Raw genomic sequence first — 18,575 nt, forward strand, 5'->3', positions numbered from 1 at the left:
TCAGCTATCTCTGAAATGAATCTGCAAATGGCACTGCCCTCTCTCTAAGGCTTGCCGCAATTCTGTGTGTCCTGCCCCCGAGTGGCAACAGCACTAACTCTGCTCCTCCCTGAGGGCACTGCTCCTGTATGTCATTCATGTTCTAGTAATCTCTTATCTGAGTGCCCATACCTTCTTCACGTCTGTCTGGCACAGCAACTGTTGGCTAAAGGAATGCACATGACTTTAAAAAACTGAGCAATATTCATTGGAAAACACATTTAATTTCAAAGTAAACAAAAATGTTTATACACTAAAGTACTTAATTAGTGAAACAATTATTATCCGCGTAACAAGCTGAAAAATACAGCGACTTGATACAAGACTGAGGTAACAAAATACTTCACCAAAAATCTAAAGAATCCCACAGAGGGCTGATGTTCAGTGGTTACTGCGGGTGAGACAATTCACAAGAATTAGGGAAAGTCCTTACACAACTGCATGCAAGGGGGGTCTGCTGGAAAAAAAAGACAGCTCGGGAGAGTGCAACAGATTGAACAAGAAATGAATTGAAATGTAAAAATTGATTTTCAACTTACTTGGAGGAATATGTAAGAAATTGAAAACTACTCTCTATGCAACATTTTGAATGCTAAGTGAAAAACCATGCATTTTGGCACAAAATTTATTGAAGATTTTACCACACTAAATTAATCACTATTGTTACTGAATGGTCACAGTCATTCAGAAACGGATAAAGAGATGAGTGATTACAGAACTCACAGATGCTCCATCGTTGCTGCTGCGAGCAGGGGGTTGGGGGCTGCCCGTGGCGCACACACATTTGTGCAGCACCAGTGGTGAGGTGGTCCGTGGGACAAGTTCTCGACACCCAAGGGAAAGCAGCTCTCGCTCAAGCTGTACTTGTATTTAACATTGAAATTAAAACCAAAGAACTTCTGAAGTAAATACTGTAAGCGTTCTGATGTGACTCTCTCGTTCCACCTCGGAATCCTCACTGTGTCCAGCCATAGCTCTGTGCCTGGCTGTCCTGTGCCAACCGGCCACTCGGACAGTAACTGGACTCGCAAATTGAAGACTATTCAATCTGTTGAGCCTTTCGAAGCCTTTCTGGAGGAATCCACACAGGGTTTCTACCCAGTGCTGGGTGGGGGTTGTGGGGGGTGGGGAGCCAGGATCTTACTGGGAGAGAGGAAATGGAGTGGTGAGGACTATTTGTTCGTTGAGAGGTCAGCTCCATGAGGGCAGGGCTTAGGTTTATCTTGTTCTCGGGCACTTCGATCCTAGGGAAGAGTCTGGCACACAGGAAGCACTCACTAGAGATGATAATTGATGGACAAATGGGTGGCTTTACACAGAGGGTCTGTTATTTCAAAAGGACTCTTGTAGTTTTTTTTTTTTTTTCTCTTTAAAACGTGAAATTACCCAACATGTCAGAATGATGTGGGACTGATTAAAGTGATTTACCAAGTCACAATAGGTAAGTCAGGCTGTGTTTTCAGCACTGTTCACCTGATTCTCAGCATCAGTAATGTGGGTCCAGAACTCTAGACTCTCCACCTGTGGAATGAAAGCAGAGCTTGCTTGTAAGGGCTTCCTGCTTCGTGAACCATCTTCCACCTGTCAAATGGCATCCTAAAAGACGCACTTCTTGGGCTTGGAAGGTGGGAGGAAGACAATGAAAGAAATACTGGCCACACTAGTAAGGAAAAAAAAAAAAAAACTTTATAAATTCAGTTGGCAAGAGAGAGTGGGCTCTTTCATAAGCAGAACCCCTTCAATGCCTTCTGTTCAGGGTCCACAGGGGACTGGGTGACGAACTGGCTTCTCCAGGGAAGGGAGGCAGGCCGCACTGTCCCACTGGGCACACTCAGATCAAAATTTCTACAGCTTTCCACCAAATCTGTCCTCCACAAACTTTCAGTTGTCAGAATGCACTTGGTTGACCTTGAGTTACAGAATGCGTTTGACGGAGAGGAGTAAAAATTACTCCTGGGGAGAGGTGAGTGAGCCGTTTGCATGGCAACATGATGATACTAGCCATCTACTCCATGGTTCGTAGACAGCACTCTAGAACTTTCATTCAGGGGTGCCATGATTTCTTTGCTTAAAAAAAAAAAGATGCAACATACGCATGCAAGAGACACCACCTTCAGTGTTTTCACAGACACTTGTGCACAATGGTGAGTCAGAGAGCAAGACCCAGGAATGCTTCCTTCCAGGGTGAGAACCCACCTGGGGACTTTCCCCTTTGGGGTTTGTGCCTAGCCCTCCCTCTGGCCTGGCTTGCTAAGACTGGTGGCGTGAAGGACAAACCAATGTTAGGAAGACAGCAAGCGTGGCCCTGAGCCCCTGCTGGGAGAGCCAGGAGCCTTATAGCTTCATCCGCAGGACTCTTCTGGTAAGTTCAAGGTTCTTACCAGTTCTATGGAGAGTCCAAGCCAAGAATGTTTCCAGGAGGGGACATGGGATCAATTTCAACTAGTGAGAAGACTAAACACTTTGATAAGAACTGCAATTGTGCTATTTCAAAATTGAGCTCAGAAGAAAACATTTGTGAAAGATAAAGAAAATCTGGAAAGGGCAGGGAATGATCTGATTTAGTGGAGCCTGAAATTTAAAGGTTTTTGGATTGGCTTCTATGATATCTCATGATGGAAAAACCAGGACAGTTTGAGGAGTACAGAAACTCAAGGAAAGTAGTTCAAACTTTAGACTTTAAAAAAAAATTAGCAGGTAGAATCAGAGACAATCGGTTAAAGCATTAACACTGCATGGTTCTGGTGAGAGGTGTTGGGGTGTCTGGTGTGTTCATTCAGACTCCAGATGCTAGTTTGAGTAGTTGTTGGTATGAATTAGGTGCATGCATCTGACCCCAGCTGTGGGAGGGTGTGCGAAACACTGATGGACAAGGTTTGATGGCCTCAACTTCCCCATTGGGTGTTTCTCCCACCACCAAAGTATTCTAGACCTTGTTCCAAAGGAAGTTAGTTACTGAGCACAGTAAGGTGCCATCACAAAATAAGACCCCGATGACAATCACTTTCCTCACTAATTCATCTGAATTTTCGGTAAAGTGGTCACCTTTTGATCAAAATACAGGGGTGGGTTCTTTGGCAGTTTTTAAATCAACCTATTACATTTAGTGGTTAAGGTGTTGTTTTGAAGCATCTTGCCCAGAAACTCTTTTAAGAGTAGTTTGCTGTCTGATCAGTGTGAGCTCTGAAACCACGAGAGTGACAAGGACCCAAAAATCCAGTCTCTTTCAAAAAATCATTCAGGTTTCCTTCTCAGAATCAGGACACCCAGATTAGAAAAAAGAGAGAGGGAAAGAGGAGGAGGAAGAGGGGAGGGGAGAGGGCAGAAAAGGGCTGAGGGGAGAAGCTACAGTGATAAAGCTACCATAAATAAAGCTAATCTTTGTTCATGACTTTAAATAAAAATGTATTTGTGCAAAGTAAGTCACTTAAAAACATGACAAGGAGTGATAGGTGAAGGATGTTGTTCACCTGAAGAGCTCTCAGCCAAAACCAGAGCTCTGACTGTCTGCTCCCCGGGGCTTTGTTCTCTCCTCACCATGGTCATCAACTGTTGTGCCCTTGGACTTGGATGATGGAGAATTTGCTGGTGACTGTGTCTGGGGGCAAGAATCGGGGAGCTTAAGGCCTCAGTGTCACTCAGGCTCCCCAGTGTAATCAGGAATCCCAGAGGCCCCGCCCTGGCAGTGGAGGCAGAGAGATGAGGAGGGGGGGAGCGAAAGCCTGGCCCTGTGGGGAGAAGTTGGTGCAGAGTAGCTTCCGTGCAGCGGGTCAGGTCACCGCGCACAGCTGGCTTCGAGAAGCTGGCAGAAAGCGGCTCCCATGCTGGCACAGGGCAGGGTGGGGGGAGGGGGGAGGAGCAAGTGGGGGTGGGGGGGCGCCTTCAGACCCTGCGGGAGGGGGCTGGGAGGAAGCAAGCAGGCCAGCGGCTGGCCCAGTCCATGGTTCCGAAGCCGGGTCCTATCTCAGAAGAGCCGACCGCAACAAGGCCTGGGAGGGCCTGCGGGCCCAGGGAGCAGGCCTTCCGGATGAATAGCACCCATAGGAACAGAAAACAAGACACAATTTAAGGCATTGTTTGTTTACAGTAAAAGAATGCGAGGGACCCTTAACACAGGAGGAAACTGGGCTCTCACTCTGACCTTCCTCGGTGGATGAGTCTATCGCTTAAGGTGAAAGCAGGGCCTCAGAGAGAATGAAGTGTGTGATGTCACGAGTCTTGTGCCAAAATGCATGTTTCTCGGATAGTCCACGCTCGCTCGCTTGCACGCACACAGACACGGCACGCACACGCAGAGGACGCTTCGGGTATACAAAATCTGAGGCAGCCCTGTGGGCGAGCGACCCCACGCGCTGGGGTGAAAAGAGCCAGTCCCCAGCCTGTCTTGTCCCTCTGGCCCTCACACGGGGGTCGCCGTCCACTCTTTGTGCAGGAGAAAGCCCTGGGGACCCAACGTGGGCCGGGTGCTCTCTGGTCGCAGCAGCAGCTGGTGGACAGACACGGGCCCAGGCTGGGCAGGCGGGCAGGCAGGGTGTACAGTCTGCGGACCGATCAAGGCCCTGCGAGGTGGTGCTGCAGAATGAGGGGCATGAGGATGGCTGGGGATCGGCAGGTGGACCCCACACCGGCAGAGCCCTCCGGACTGTGAGGCCGTGTCCCCTCAAGTCCAGGTCTGACTCTCCCAGCACCCCGCCAGCGGCCTGTGCCCCGATGTGCGCTTGGCCACCAGTCCCAGGCTGGGCTCCCAGAGGCCTCCGAAGTCACGCCAAGTCCTGCAGAGACTTATTCAAATGACATAAGGTTTGCAGGTACCTAGAAGAGAAAGCTCAGTCTCTTGTCAAAGTTCCGACCTTTTGGAAGGGGCTGGGGCTGGGGGGTGGTGGAGGGGTCCCTAAGGGAAGGGTTCAGGCCTCTCCCAGTCAGTCTGTGAATGAGTGGGTGGGGATGGGGAGAGGACACAGCAATAGTAACAGCCGCCATATGTTAAGGAGCCACCATGTGCCAGGAAGGGCTCTGAGAACCCCATCAGTATTGTGTCCTGTGTCCTCACAACAACCCCAGGAGGCAAGTACTGGAATTATTCCCATTATAAAGATGAGGAAACTGAGGCTTAAGGAGGTGAAGGACACAGCGGGTGAGTGACAGGGCTGTGACATCACCACCCACGCTCTCAACCACTATCCTTGGGTCAAAGCACAAGTGCATTTGCAGGAGGAGGTGACTGAGCCTGTACGGTAAGCCTATGCCTCTGGAGAGAAGAGGGGTGGTTAGCGGATGGTAGGAGTTGGCAAGTAGAAGCACAAGCAGAAGGAGGCAGTTTGGGGATGTCAGGAACCCCAAGACCTTCCCATGCTGTGTCCCCAGGACCAGATCCCAGCTCCCTTTACTGGGGGACCCTCAGCCCCAAGATCACGGTGCTTCTCCTTCCCTTCAAAGCTGCTGACATGCCCCCAGCCCCAGGCCTCCTCCCCAGCATGGCCGTGGGGTTCCAGGAAATTTGATGAGAGGCAATTTCATCAGAAACAAATCCATCTTGGTGTCAATTTGGTCAAAATGATGAATTGGAAAAAATGCATCTCCTTGCACCAGGAGACAGTTAAAAGAATGGTCGTGGCAGCACTGTTCAAAATAGCAAGAAGCAGGAAATCCTTCTTGGGATCACGGACAGGAGAAGTGATAAGAAATTACAAACAAACGAATCACAGCTACACACTGACACAGAGGAATCCTAGGATCATACTGTAGGAGAAAAGCAGGTCACAGAAGAAGCTATGCAGTAATAGCTCTGTGAAGAATCCGGCTTGCAATGCAGGGGACATGGGTTCAATCCCTGGCCGGGGAACTAAGATCTCACAGGCTTTGGGGCAGCTAAGCCTGTGTGCTGCAACTACTGAGCCACACAACACAACTAGAGTCTGTGCGCGGCAACGAAAGATCCCGCGTGCTGCAACTAAGACCTGACACAGCCAAATAAACACATGAATCAATGAATGAATAGTGAACATTAAAAAAAATTAAAAGTGCGCCCCAGATAACACATAAAGCAATCAAATATGAGTGCTAATGCTTTACAGCAACAGTAAACAAACAAATCAGGAATGCGGTTATGGGGTGCAAGTGGGTGGGAGAGAGAGAACTTGGAAGACCCCCCTGGGAGGGAGGTGTTCTGAGGCCTGGGAAGTCTTGCCATTAGGCTGGGTCGGGGGCACATGGTTATTTGCTTTATTGCTGTGGTTTACACCTTATACACATGCCATCAGTAAGTTTAAGCGTACTCGCTATTGGGCTTCCCCAGTGGCTCAGCGATAAAGAATCCACCTGCAATGCAGGAGACGTGGATGAGGGTTTGATCCCTGGGTCAGGAAGATCGCCTGGAGGAGGGCATGGTAACCCAATCCAGTATTCTTGCCTGGAGAATCCCGTGGACAGAGGAGCCTGGCCGGCTACAGTCCATAGGGTTACAAAGAGTTGGACACGACTGAAGGGACTTAGCACACACACGCACGAACGCACATATTCCCTATTACCACAGACGATTTTAAGAAATGCAATTCCACAAAAAAGTCATTCAGGCACTGAGAGTTTCAACGGGAGAAGATACATTTCTGTATCACCCTTCTCTGCAGCCCCTTGCATGCCATCGCAGGCAGGTATTGTAGCTTGTTTCAGCTTGTTTCCCTGCTGTGGAATATTTAGATGTTGCCATTTTTATTACATACAGCAGACAGCAGGAATATTTCATTGAAAGTAAATTAGAGATAAAAAGTATTAAAAAATAGAAGACCTTCTCCCTTAGGTCTAAAAACTGGACAAAAATACTTCAATGTTGCAAAACCTTGCTGCGGGAAGACAGCACTTGCCAGACATGGTATGCAATCCATTTGTCCTTCACACAAAACACTTCCCCTGCTAAGTGGGTTTGACCCAGGTCCCAGCTACCCGCTGCGGGGCTGCTGCCTCCCTCAGGCTGCCCCCCAGCCCCCAGATCAGGACACAGGCTCTTGTTCAGGGCAACCATCCCGCTCCTGACTGCCCATCTCCTCAGAGGCACGACTGTCTTCGTGGGGCAGACACCGAGGAAGGGCCTGCCTCTCTCTCCGCCCCACCGACTGTGGGGCCCACTTCAGGGCTTCAGTTCTTGTCACTCCTTGGGGCCACCTGGGTACAGGTGAGCTCCAGGCGCCATGCCCTCAGAGCCAAGGAGGGGCCCTGCAGGCACTGTGTGACCAGAGCAGAGGGGGGCAGGAGGCTCTTCCTCTCCTAAGGGGATCTGAGGTGGCACTTTGTTTATCACCTTGAGGTGACTGTCAACCCAGGACCCTGGTCTCCTCATCACGGGGACGGGCAGTTACATTTGCTTAATGTGAGAAACATGCTCTAGAAACCTCAAAAGTGTAGTCTCCGGTATGCTCTTTCACTAACGTTACGTGCACCACCATGCATAGGATAAATATGCATGTGTGTTTTAATACAAATGAGATCATCCTGACATGCATTTTTACACTTAAGCTTTCTCACTTGTGACTTGCAGCAGCTTTTAGGTAATCACACACACATCAGGGGCTGCACAGTAGGGACATACTGAGGGTCAGCAAGGTTTCCAGTGGCTTTTCTTTCTCTCTTTCTATTAAGGACAATGCTGCAGTGAACACTCTGACCACAAGCCTGTGTGTGTATGTGTGAGCATGTGCCCAGGGACAAATTCCTAGCAAGTGAGTGCTGCTGCTGCTACGGCGCTTTAGTCGTGTCCGACTCCGAGCGACCCCATAGACAGCAGCCCACCAGGCTCCCCCGTCCCTGGGAATCTCCAGGCAAGAACACTGGAGTGGGTTGCCATTTCCTTCTCCAATGCATGAAAGTGAAAAGTGAAAGTGAAGTCGCTCAGTCGTGTCAAATGCAATTTATCTTGAGTTTCCCTGTGGGGCCTCAAGTTTATCCCTGTGTCAGTCTTGCCCTCCTGTTTTAGTTTGTCGAGGACTTTCTGCTAATTCTGCCGTCGAGCTTCTTATCATGTCTAATTTGATCAGCTTGTCATACATGTCCACATCTATGTTACAGATGAAAATCCTGAATGAGCCCACACTGAACACAGAATCATGGGACATGCCACTAGAGACCTCCCTCTGCTTCGTGAGAACCACCCTGGGGGCTGAGAAGTCTGTGACTGAGCTGCGACCAGCACCACGGAAGCCCTGGCCCTCCTGGCCCCACACGTCTGGTGTGGCCTCCGCACCACCATCCTCCTCCTCAAAGCTGCCTCCCTCTAGTCCAGCTCCGATGCTGGCTCTCTAGACAGAGGAGAGGGACCAAGCTCCTCCACCCCCACCCTCTTCCAGCTCATCCTGGGGAATAGGTCAGGGAAGTTCAGGGCCGGGAGCATTGGTTCTGGTCCCAGAGGCCCACACGCTGCCTGGGCTGGTGTGAGGGTTGGGCGGCCACCTCTCTCACAAGCCTGGACAGCGGAGTCTCTGCTTCCAGGCCTCTAGCTCGATGGCAGGAGGCTGAGCAAGTCAGGGGCCCTGGGGATGCCTGTGGTGGAAGAGCTCAGGGGTGGCAGGTCTAGACTCTGCTGTCAGGCAGGAGGGGGTGAGACCTCACTCACCAGGGGGCCCTAAACCAGGGTCTACCACTTTGTGAGCCTCAGTGACCTCAGCATAAAATGGGGACAATTCGGGAACCTACCCCACAGGGATGCTGGGAGGATTCGGCCAATTCCTACACGTAAAGCATCTCGCCTCAAGCCTGGTCCTGGGAGCAGTGGCATCGGGGTGGGAGCGAGCCTCAAGCCAGGGCCTGGCAAACCAGCAGTCCCATTGGTTCAAATATGCCAAGGAGTGGGGAGCCCCACTCACCAACAGCCATGGTTGGCTCTCAACAAGTTAGCTATTATCCTTATTCCTAAGGGCTGTGGGGGGCAGGGAGACCCTTTGGTCAGGTTGGAGGATGCCCAAAAATCAACTTTCAGGGGGATGACCTCAATAGATGCTGTAGCCTGAGCCATGGGGCAGTACCCCACCTGTCACCTGTCTCTGATGGGATGTTTCTGTGGTGTTTCCTTTAGTAGCAAAGACACGGGAGACAGGTTCAAAGTTCTAGTCTGAAGCTGGGCTTAGTTGTAAGCCAGATGGGGGGTGCCCTGTCTCATGGGGAAAAGCTGATCAAAAGAGAGTCCCTGGGAGCCTCGCTGATAGTCTCTGGGGGAAGGAGGAAGGTGTGTTTTCTGTGGACCCTTGCCCGAGGGTGGGAGAGGGTATTTCAGGTGACAAGCAGGAGTTTGGTGACTTTACCTGAGGCCTGTTGCTTTTACATGCATCATCCAAATGCTTGTGCCACAGGATTGCATGGAACCGGGAGCCAGTCTGGAACTTGTAAACATTGCCTGGTGGTGGAAAGGCCACTGGTTGAGAGGAAGGTCACATGGGAGGGTCTGCCCATGGTGTGAAGATAAGCGGGAACCTGGGTGACTGCCTTGGGGAAGGTCAGGAGCAGCCAAGGTCGGGGTGCGTGGATCAGGAGGCTTCTGTGCCCCTCCCGCCCCCATCTCTCTCAACCATTTTCCCCGCCATGGTGTCTTGGGCTCTGGTGAAGCCCGTGGATCCTTCTCAGAATAATGTGTCAAATGCATAAGATAAAACAGACTCCTCCCGCTTCAAAGTCACTGCCTCATCCAGCACGATGCTATTTATTCCAAGACCCCAAAGCCACAGCTCCAGGGGAGATGGGCCCCAGCAGCCACAGGTGAAAAGGATTCCTGCAGCCACTTGCCATGCGCACTGCTCATTGGACACGCCCACCACGGTCTAAGCAGCTTTTAGGGACTAATGGGACCCTGTGAACATCAGTACCTAACGTGAAGGGAAAGCAGCAGCCTCAAAAGTTCCTACTTTTGTGCATTTCAAAACGCACATTTAGCCGCAGAAGGAACAAGGCAGAGAGAGGCTACAGGCACCAGCTCTGGCCTGCCACCTACCTTTGTCGGGGTTATTCAGCTGGAATATGTCCGGGTGCTCAGGGTCGTCGGGCAGCTGCACCATCCAGCCCACGACGGAGACCTTCTTACCAGGTGTGGATTTATACTGCAGGGGAACAACAGGATAGCTGGGAGGCCCGTGCCTTCCACTCCCCTAGGAAGGCCCACCTGGGCCAGGCAAGCTTCCCTCCCATCCCCACCACCTTTCCCCACCTTCCCCCCACACCCCTTGCAGTTCACACTACATGAAGGCCCAACACAGGGAGTTCTTTCATGGAACGTACATGTTTTCTGTCTGTGCCCCGCAAGGACTTGGCTCCGTAGTACAGGAGGGTGGATCCTGAGAGTATGACCCAGTACCTGGTCCATGAAGACAGCTAGGGAGGAAGGGGAGGCAGAGTGACAATGTCGCAAGTGGCAGGGGTGGAGTCCCCAGGCTGCCTGATTAGAGACGCAGGCACATGGGCGGAAGGGTGGCCCCTTCTTCTGAGCGGGGCCAGTGTAGGCCTCCTCTTTTCCCTGCCCTCCACCCCTCGGTGCCACGCCTCCAGGGCCCCGAGCAGCCAGCGAGACTCCTCAGCAGATCGTCAGCCCCAGCCCTGCCTCCCCTCCCTGGCTCCTTTCCTCCCAGAGCCCTTCCTTTTCCCACCATGTTTAGTGCCAAGGCATAACTTCTGTGAGTTTGGGTGACCTGAACCCAAGAACGTCCTGGGGAAAAATGGACAAGTGGAAACCACAGCGTGGAAGAACTGGAACGTCTGTGATGGGCACTCTTGGCTGAGGGTGAATGGCAGCACCTCGAAAGCATTTATGGCTAGAAGGGGTGATGCCCAGCAGGGCCAAACTGCTGGTGTAGCTTTTGTTTCTCTAGGCATAAGGCCTGGAATCCCTGGTTTGGGGCTCCACTCATTGGTTTGGAAAAGCCAGTTCTGCAAAAGCGAAGCAAATATCCCATCGCGGAAGGACAGAGGTTCAGCAGACTGCCCTGCATCACAGCCTGGGGGGCTCCTCTTCACACTGGTAGGGGCCGGGGTGCTGCGTTGTCTCAGATGATGAAAGCAGTGGCTTTCAGACCTTTTTGACGACACCCCCGCCAGGTGTGTACGACACACAAGCATGGTGTTGTGTGTTGACCAAAAGAAGCTTCATGAAACCATACTCGTCTTTATTATGTGTAAGAAACTCCAACATTTTCCAGTCTATTCTGTTCAAAACTATGGGTCAAGACCCCCTGGACTGCCTTCATCGCTTTACCAGTGGGCCAACCAGCATTTGGGACAACAGTGCTTTTAGGATATTGCCTCGCTCTGGCTTCAGGATGACTGGGGCCTGGATGTAGGTACACAAGGGTGGCAAGCAGGTCTGTACAGCAGACCAGGTACAGGGCCTCACGTTGCAGGGTGCTGCGTGACACTGAGTCCAGGGGCAGAGAGTGGCCCAGGGCTGGGGTGAAGATGCTTCTCCTCATCCGAGAACTGCCTGGAACCTGAAGATGGGGAGCTTTTAGACCGGACCCCAGACTACGGGCCTGGCATCTTCACACTGGGCATCAGTGGGAGGGGGCATCTCCAAGTGGCCTCATGGGCAGTGGATGAAGGCAAACAGCAACCAGAGACGGAGAGGGAGGCCAGAGTGGACACTGGCAGACGAAGCCTGGAGACTCAGCTCACAGGCAGGTTTGTGGGCAGCCAGTCATGGGTGTCCCAAAGAATGAAAAAAGAGGCCTTTGCAAGGGGCTGAGGGGTCATGGAGCCAGGGGTCTCTGGGTTTGGCACCTGGCGGCTAGTGCTGGAGCCTGAGAGGCCTCTTGATCCCTGGTCCCTGTCCTTCCCACCACATGTTTCATGATGGTGCTGAGCGGGGAGGGGATCTGCACTTCCCAGGCCGTGCTGACCATCTCAGGCACAGCATCCACCCTGACTCCCGGGGCCTCCAGGCTTCCACCTGCCCTCAAGATAATCACACGGCAACGTCCACTGCCTGCTCGCTCTGTGCAGGGCCACACACGTGACCTTCCTGCCCAGTCCTCTAGGAGGTAGGGACTATTTTATTCCAATTTACAGATGTGGAAACTGAGGCTCTGCCCACCCTGTGGCGTAGCCAGGGCTGGGACCCTGGTTGGCCTGTCTCTGGAACCCACGCCCTCCCTCCCCTCTGCACTCACCGCGGGCTTCCGTCCCTCCTTGAGCAGAGTTTTCCTTCTCAGAGGCCCCTCCATGGTGGGGGCCGCCGCAGAGCTCCCCAGTGTACAGATACATGGACCGGTGGGGCTGGGCAGTGGGGGGAGAACATGGGTCAGACATCACCCAGAGGAGCTGGGGTCAGGCACCCTCTCACCCATGGGGCCAACAGGCCCCCCACTGCCAGGTCCAGGATGCCACCACAGACTGAGAACTCAACAGGGCTGGGCCAGGCCCGGGAGGGAGGGCTCTGTGGCCACAGAGAGCCTGAAGGAAGATGGCTCTGGGCTTGCCCACAGCTCGGAACGTGCCTCGCCCTTGTCTTTCTGAGCGCTGAGCAGCTCTAGGCTTGGGGACCACGCTCGCTCCCTGTAACCCAGCTCCTAGCGTCACCCACACCGCATCCTGCTTCCTCTCCCGCTGCGGATCTTGGGACCGTGCAGCACCCGCTCCTCCTTGTGTTGGCAGGAGCTTGGGAGGAGCAGTGAGGAAGTAGGAGGGAAGGGGATGGGGGGACCCCAAACCCCATGCCTCGCACCTTTGCCTCAGGACGCCTCTCTCCCCCCTCTGCCATGGGGATTAGGGCGCCACCTGCAGGTGAGGAGGGCCAGTGCGGCGCCGGTCCAGGCCTCCCTCCGAAGCCCTGGCTTCGGCTCCCTGGCTCCCTGGATGGCACCTCCTTCAACGCCCCACCGAAGCCAAGCTGCTCTCCCTCGGCATCCCAGAATCACTGATCTCATGCCCTAAATATGCAGGACTGCCCAGCTCAGCCACCCCACCCCCCACCTTACAGCAGAACTTGGTCATCCTTTGAGCAACTTCCCGACCCTCTCCTCTGGCCTCCCTGCGTCCACTCTTGACTTCCATGCGCTCTGCACACCGCAGCCAGGATGACCTGGGTCCTGCCACTCCCTTCCCTCTCCATCCCTCACCCCTTCCATCCCCCTCCCTCATGCAACCCCTCCAGAGCCTCTGCGACCACCCTCCTCACCGCCTGCTGGACCTGGCTCTGGTCCACCTCTCTGGCCTCACCCGGCGCCCTCTCCCGTCTCTCACTTCTTACAACCTGGACTCTCCTTCACTCCTGGAACCACCCTGCTCCTCCTGCCTCCTGGCCCCATGGACTATCCTTAGGCTGTGGGTCTTCTTACCCCAACGCCTCCCTTCCCTTTATCTGGCTAGTTCCTATCAGTCTTCCAGTCTTTTCTCCAGGTTAGCCTCCTCTCTGGACCAGCGGCACCCATGATTTTCTATTCCATTTCTCTCTCAGCCCCATGGACCGAGGCAGAGGCTGTATCCGTCTCGTCGGCAGCCTTGAACACAGCGCCTGGCGCCCAGCAAGCGCCCTGGAACTACTTGTCAAGTACATGATCAGATGAGTAAATGAGTACCTGTAGACGCAGCTCCGGGTTCTGGGAGAATTCCGGACTGGAACGCGCCAGTTGGGCCCCAGCGTGGCATAGAGACGTCCCCTGCTTCAGAGGAAAGGAGCTGAGTTTTAGCAACAGCCTGGGAAAACGAGCCCCTCCGGAAGAGGCGAGGGCATCTCAGACTGTGTGGTCATGAGCTCCAGAAACCTCAGCCCCAACTCCTCCCCTGGCCTCCTCGTTCACACTGCAACACATCCGGGGTACACCTGGAGCACAACACCCCTGGAGCCTCCATCAGTGCGGGTCCCCAAGTCTCCAGGTAAGTGCTTCCTCAGCCTTAAGTGTTCAGCTTTCTTCCAGTGACAAGGGGATGACTAAAATCTGGGCACACCCCTCATCCCAGTGTGAGGTTGAGAGAAAACACTGAGTGAGTGTGAAAGTCGCTCAGTCATGCCTGTAAAGTCCCAATATTCCATGGTCAATCCAATTAAACGTGTACACTTATGGACACAGAACTGTGGGCTGTCCTGCGTGTTGGTCCAGGGCAGAGGGGGCGGGGCATGTGCAGCATCAGTATCTACCAGGTGCTACTGAATTCCTCCGTTCCAACCTAGATAGCATATTGAAAAGCAGAGACATTACTTGGCCAACAAAGGTCCGTCTAGTCAAGGCTATGGTTTTTCCAGTAGTCATGTATGGATGTGAGAATTGGACTGTGAAGAAAGCTGAGCGCCGAAGAATTGATGCTTTTGAACTGTGGTGTTGGAGAAGACTCTTGAGAGTCCCTTGGACTGCAAGGAGATCCAACCAGTCCACTCTGAAGGAGATCAGCCCTGGGATTTCTTTGGAAGGAATGATGCTAAAGCTGAAACTCCAGTACTTTGGCCACCTCATGAGAAGAGTTGACTCATTGGAAAAGACTCTGATGCTGGGAGGATTGGGGGCAGGAGGAGGAAGGGGACGACAGAGGATGAGATGGCTGGATGGCATCACCGACTCGATGGACGTGAGTTTGAGTGAACTCCAGGAGTTGGTGATGGACAGGGAGGCCTGGCGTGCTGTGATTCATGGGGTCGCAAGAAGTCAGACACGACTGAGCGACTGAACTGAACTGAACTGAACTTCCATCGGACAGGCTCCTTGCTGGCCCCAGACGGTCCCCAGCAAACCTGCTCTGTGATCCGTTTCAGGGTCTAAGAGTTGGTGCTCCAGAACCCTCCGTGGGCTCCCATCTGGCCTCTTTCTCACCCGTAGTTCCCCTGCAGTGAGCCTTTCCAGGGGAAGGTGTAGCGTCCAGGGCAGGTAGGGAGCTGAACCTATTTGGGGGTCAGGCTTCCATCTCTCTCTCTTTGCCCTTTCCTCTCTTAGCAGAATGACTTCCTGTGTCTACCTGGTTCTCAGTCTTCTTCTGACCTCTGCAGGGGTCTGCTGCTGCTGCTGTTTAGTTGCTAAGTTGTGCGTGACTCTGTGACCCTGTGGACTGCAGCCCACCAGGGTCCTCTGTCCGTGGGATTTTCCAGCCAAGAATATTGGAGTGGTTGCCATTCCCTTCTCCAGGCGATCTTCCCAACCCAGAGATTGATCCCCCATTTCCTGCTTGGCAGGTAGGTTCTTTACCAACTGAGCTATGAGGGAAGCCCAATAGGTAACTCCTATCTTATTTAAACTGTTTCACTAATAGTCTGTCCCTGGGCTATAACCCTCCATTGGCCAAACAATGATGCAACTCAATTTATAAAGCCAGACAAGGTCCACACTCTCTTTTCAACTATTCCCTCTATTGTCCACTGCCAGTCCCAGGTTCCTGCACGTTGCCCTGTGGCATTGGACACCTGGGTGGTATGGGGACGTCCTCATTCATCACCGCAGGTGCATCACACCATCTCTGAGCTCAGGTTCCTCTTAGGGGTGGCTGCATTGCTCCCTGCCCCTCCATCCTCTGCTCAAGAAGGAACAGTTCTTAACGACAATCTTGGGTTTGCTTTCCAGAGGCCCAAGCTCAAGGTTGGTGGGAGCCTGATGGTCATCCAGGTCGACTGCCCTGGGACCCTGTCCTTCTCGTCCGTCAGCCACTCCTCTGTAGGTGACAAAGAGCTGCAGCACGTGCTCGGTCCCCCAAGTCCTCAAGCGTAACAAGTCTCAGCCCTTTCCCCAGCCAACCCTCATGATATGATGGTTGCAGGCCCACCCCGCCCCCACCGTGCACTCAGAGGCCCTGGCACCTTCAACCCCCGGCACACAGGCCAGAGTGCCTCCTCTCTTTCTTCACAACTGGGTGTGACACCATGGCATGTCACAGCCCTGTGCTTGAGCAGGCAGCGCAGGGGCTTAGAGACTGCCTCCGGGCTTGCCTCTCTCCCAGCCATGGCCAGGATCCCTTATGAAGCAGGGCAGGGTCTGACAGTGAACTTTTCTGCAGCAACACTCCTGGGCCCAGAGGATGCCTCCTGGTTTGATGTGCATTGCTGCTCTGAGCTCTAATCTCTCTGGAGTTGAGGATGGAGCCTCCCTTTGCAGAGCTGGATCCTCTGGCCCCTTCTTCTCCACATTTCTTCTCATGAATCTTTGCTCCCGGCATCCCAGGAAATGTATGACGACAGTGGACTGTTCCAAGACAGGGCCATGTGGTGGTGGGCGCTGCCGCCTCCTCTCCTCTTTTGTGAGACAATCCATGGCTGGAAGGACTGACTATTGATAGAGGGCTTTAAAGACTTCTGTCCTCCCATGGATGGAGGAGCCCAAGGCTACATTCCATGGAGTCACAAAGAGTTGGACACGACTGAGCAACTTCACTTTTCTTTCTACTTTAAGATCTGCATCTTCCAACCAGTCTAGCCTTCTAAGCAGTCTTTCCTCCTGTTCTTCCTGAAGGAGTGAGGTGACCCAGAGTGCAGTGGACTGGTGGGATGTGCAGGGATGCCGGGGGTCACTGGGGCAGCTCGTGGGAGAGTCACTAGTGAGTGACCGCTGCTATGCATCAGGCCATTGATTATCTCAGGGGAGCTTTGTTTTAGCATCGCCGAACGGGGTCCTGAGGCTCAGTTATGTGAAAACACTGAACTGAGGCACATTCAAAGCCAGGGTTTGAACCCAGGTCTGACCAGCTCTCCAGGCTCCTTCCACACTTTTCAGGGTGGGAGCCAGGCTGAGCTGTCACCTTTGGAGGAGTTTGCCAGGAGGACTGGGTCGCGTTTGGAGCCAGCATCCTGTGGGTGGCTCCCTGGCCTTCTGTTCTCAGAGGCACCCTTCTTGCAGGTTTCTGCCACAGCACACGGTGAACGGGCTCTGTCAGTGTCTGAGAGGCGGGATGACCACAGATTCTTAGACCCTGGGTCTCCTGGGGTGGGGCCACCTGCCAGGTCCATTGACCCCCCGACAGTCTTCTCCTGGTGGTTTGGGCTGCCTGGCACTTAAGAGCAGCTGCCATCGATCACCTGCTTACCATGAGATGGCTGAGTGCTCTCTCACCCTGCTCCTCCCAGTTCCGTGGGGGGAGAGGGCACTGTTCTCACCCTGTCTTAGATGAGGAAACGGGCTCCAGGAGGGGTAGCCACCTACTGGCCTGTCATTAGGGATGGGGACACATGTGCTCACAAAGGGAGGATGTCTTTCCCACAGGAAGCCGAGTGCCCCTGTCAGTCAAGCTGCTCCAAGTCGGGGGGTTGGGGGGGCGGGGGTCAGAGCCCACTCTGCCTGGAGCCTGGGGAATGACCCTGGCCTTGAAGGGCAGTGGAATGGTGACTTTTTGCCAAGGCCAGCTTTTAGGAGACTAGAGGCAGGGTGTTGGCTGGCCTTTCCGCCCAAGGCAAGCCTTGCCAGGCTGGAGGAGGGCTGTGACAGGTGGGTTGGCTCTGGCTAGGCCTAGTACAGAAGAGCCAGGATCTTAAGCCACTGGAACCAGACCATCTGATCACATCCCTGCTCTGAGAATGTTATCTGAATGTTCAGGACCAGAAAATGCAAAACCAGTGGGCAGAGGTATTTAGTGAACTCCAGAAATCATGGGACTCTCCAACTGACACAGGGAGCTCCCAACTCTAGAATCACAGACACCTTTTCCAGCAGCACGCTGGGAACAAGTGGCTGAACAGAATGCATCTCAGGAAGGCCATTCTACGGGCCCCTCTTGGGGACAGATCTTGGTGGGGTGGAGGCCTGCAGTTGGCCACCTTCCTCATGGGAAGTTTGGTTGGGGGAAGATGTGGGCTCACAACCAAGCAGAACCTCAGTTCCAAAGGGTGTTCAAGAAGATGACAATGAAGAGGAGGAGGATAAAGATGATGGGATGATGGTGATGATGGGATGATGAGTACCAGATGCTAAGCAGTCCTGGGTCATTATCCTGTTTTATCACAGCACTGAGGGGCAGGCACTGTTCTTATCCCCGCCTTATAGATAAGGAGTCTGAGGCTTAGAGAGGTGGAGTAACTTGCCCAAGGTCACAACACTGGGAAGAGAAAGATGGGAGGTGCCAATGAGGTGGAAGCAGCCAGGGGCCTGTCTGGACCAAGAGTATCCTGAGAATTCAGAGCGGCCAAGACAGGTCTGAAAGGCAGCTTTCCCTCAACACACATTAGGTGTTAGGTATCTCAGGGGTTAAATTTCATAAAGCTCTGAGTCCCTGTTGCTGGTCCAGGAATGGGTAGCAGGGAGGAGCCTTGGATAATAATCACATTGAGGCCTCAGTAATCTTGTCTTAGCAGAAGTAGCACACCGCCTCCCCAGTTCTTCTATCTTACATACAGAGACCCTGGTCAGGTGTCCTGTGGAAGGGTCCACACGATGCTGTCCATCAGCAGTGTCCACCTGCACCAGCAAAGCCTTGCCCACTGGGCCAGAGCTTGGCCCTGGCCACTTCCTAATGACTCATCCTCATCTGCAGGCAGGAAGCTGCCTCCCTGAGTCTGCACAGCCATGCTAAGGACCACACATGTCCCCCGGCTAACAGCCCCCTGGAGGGAACCTGCAGCAGGCTCTCTGCTCTGCAGGCTTTCTGCAACTCTCACCAAGCAGAGA

The 18,575-nt window shown here is 53.4% G+C and overlaps 1 protein-coding gene across 9 annotated transcripts in view; it reads right to left on the bottom strand.

Annotated features, from left to right (window-relative positions):
- Positions 1–500: 500 nt before the first annotated feature.
- The window catches only part of RALGPS1 (Ral GEF with PH domain and SH3 binding motif 1), a 302,552-nt gene continuing 284,477 nt past the window's right edge, over positions 501–18,575 (bottom strand). For 7 of the 9 annotated variants that reach the window (XM_070378968.1, XM_070378975.1, XM_070378972.1 and 4 more), the window contains 6 exons: positions 13,581–13,664; positions 12,174–12,279; positions 10,294–10,386; positions 10,010–10,115; positions 9,327–9,418; positions 501–4,851 (listed from right to left, as the gene is read on the bottom strand). In XM_070378968.1, the coding sequence (XP_070235069.1) occupies positions 4,822–4,851; positions 9,327–9,418; positions 10,010–10,115; positions 10,294–10,386; positions 12,174–12,279; positions 13,581–13,664 (511 nt within the window). In that variant the 3' untranslated portion in view covers positions 501–4,821. The remainder of the gene's footprint in view (positions 4,852–9,326; positions 9,419–10,009; positions 10,116–10,293; positions 10,387–12,173; positions 12,280–13,580; positions 13,665–18,575) is intronic. The other 2 variants (XM_070378974.1, XM_070378971.1) reach the window with 1 other exon arrangement.

The sequence above is a fragment of the Bos mutus genome, chromosome 11, assembly GCF_027580195.1.
Source record: "Bos mutus isolate GX-2022 chromosome 11, NWIPB_WYAK_1.1, whole genome shotgun sequence".
NCBI classification, from domain to species: Eukaryota; Metazoa; Chordata; class Mammalia; order Artiodactyla; family Bovidae; genus Bos; species Bos mutus.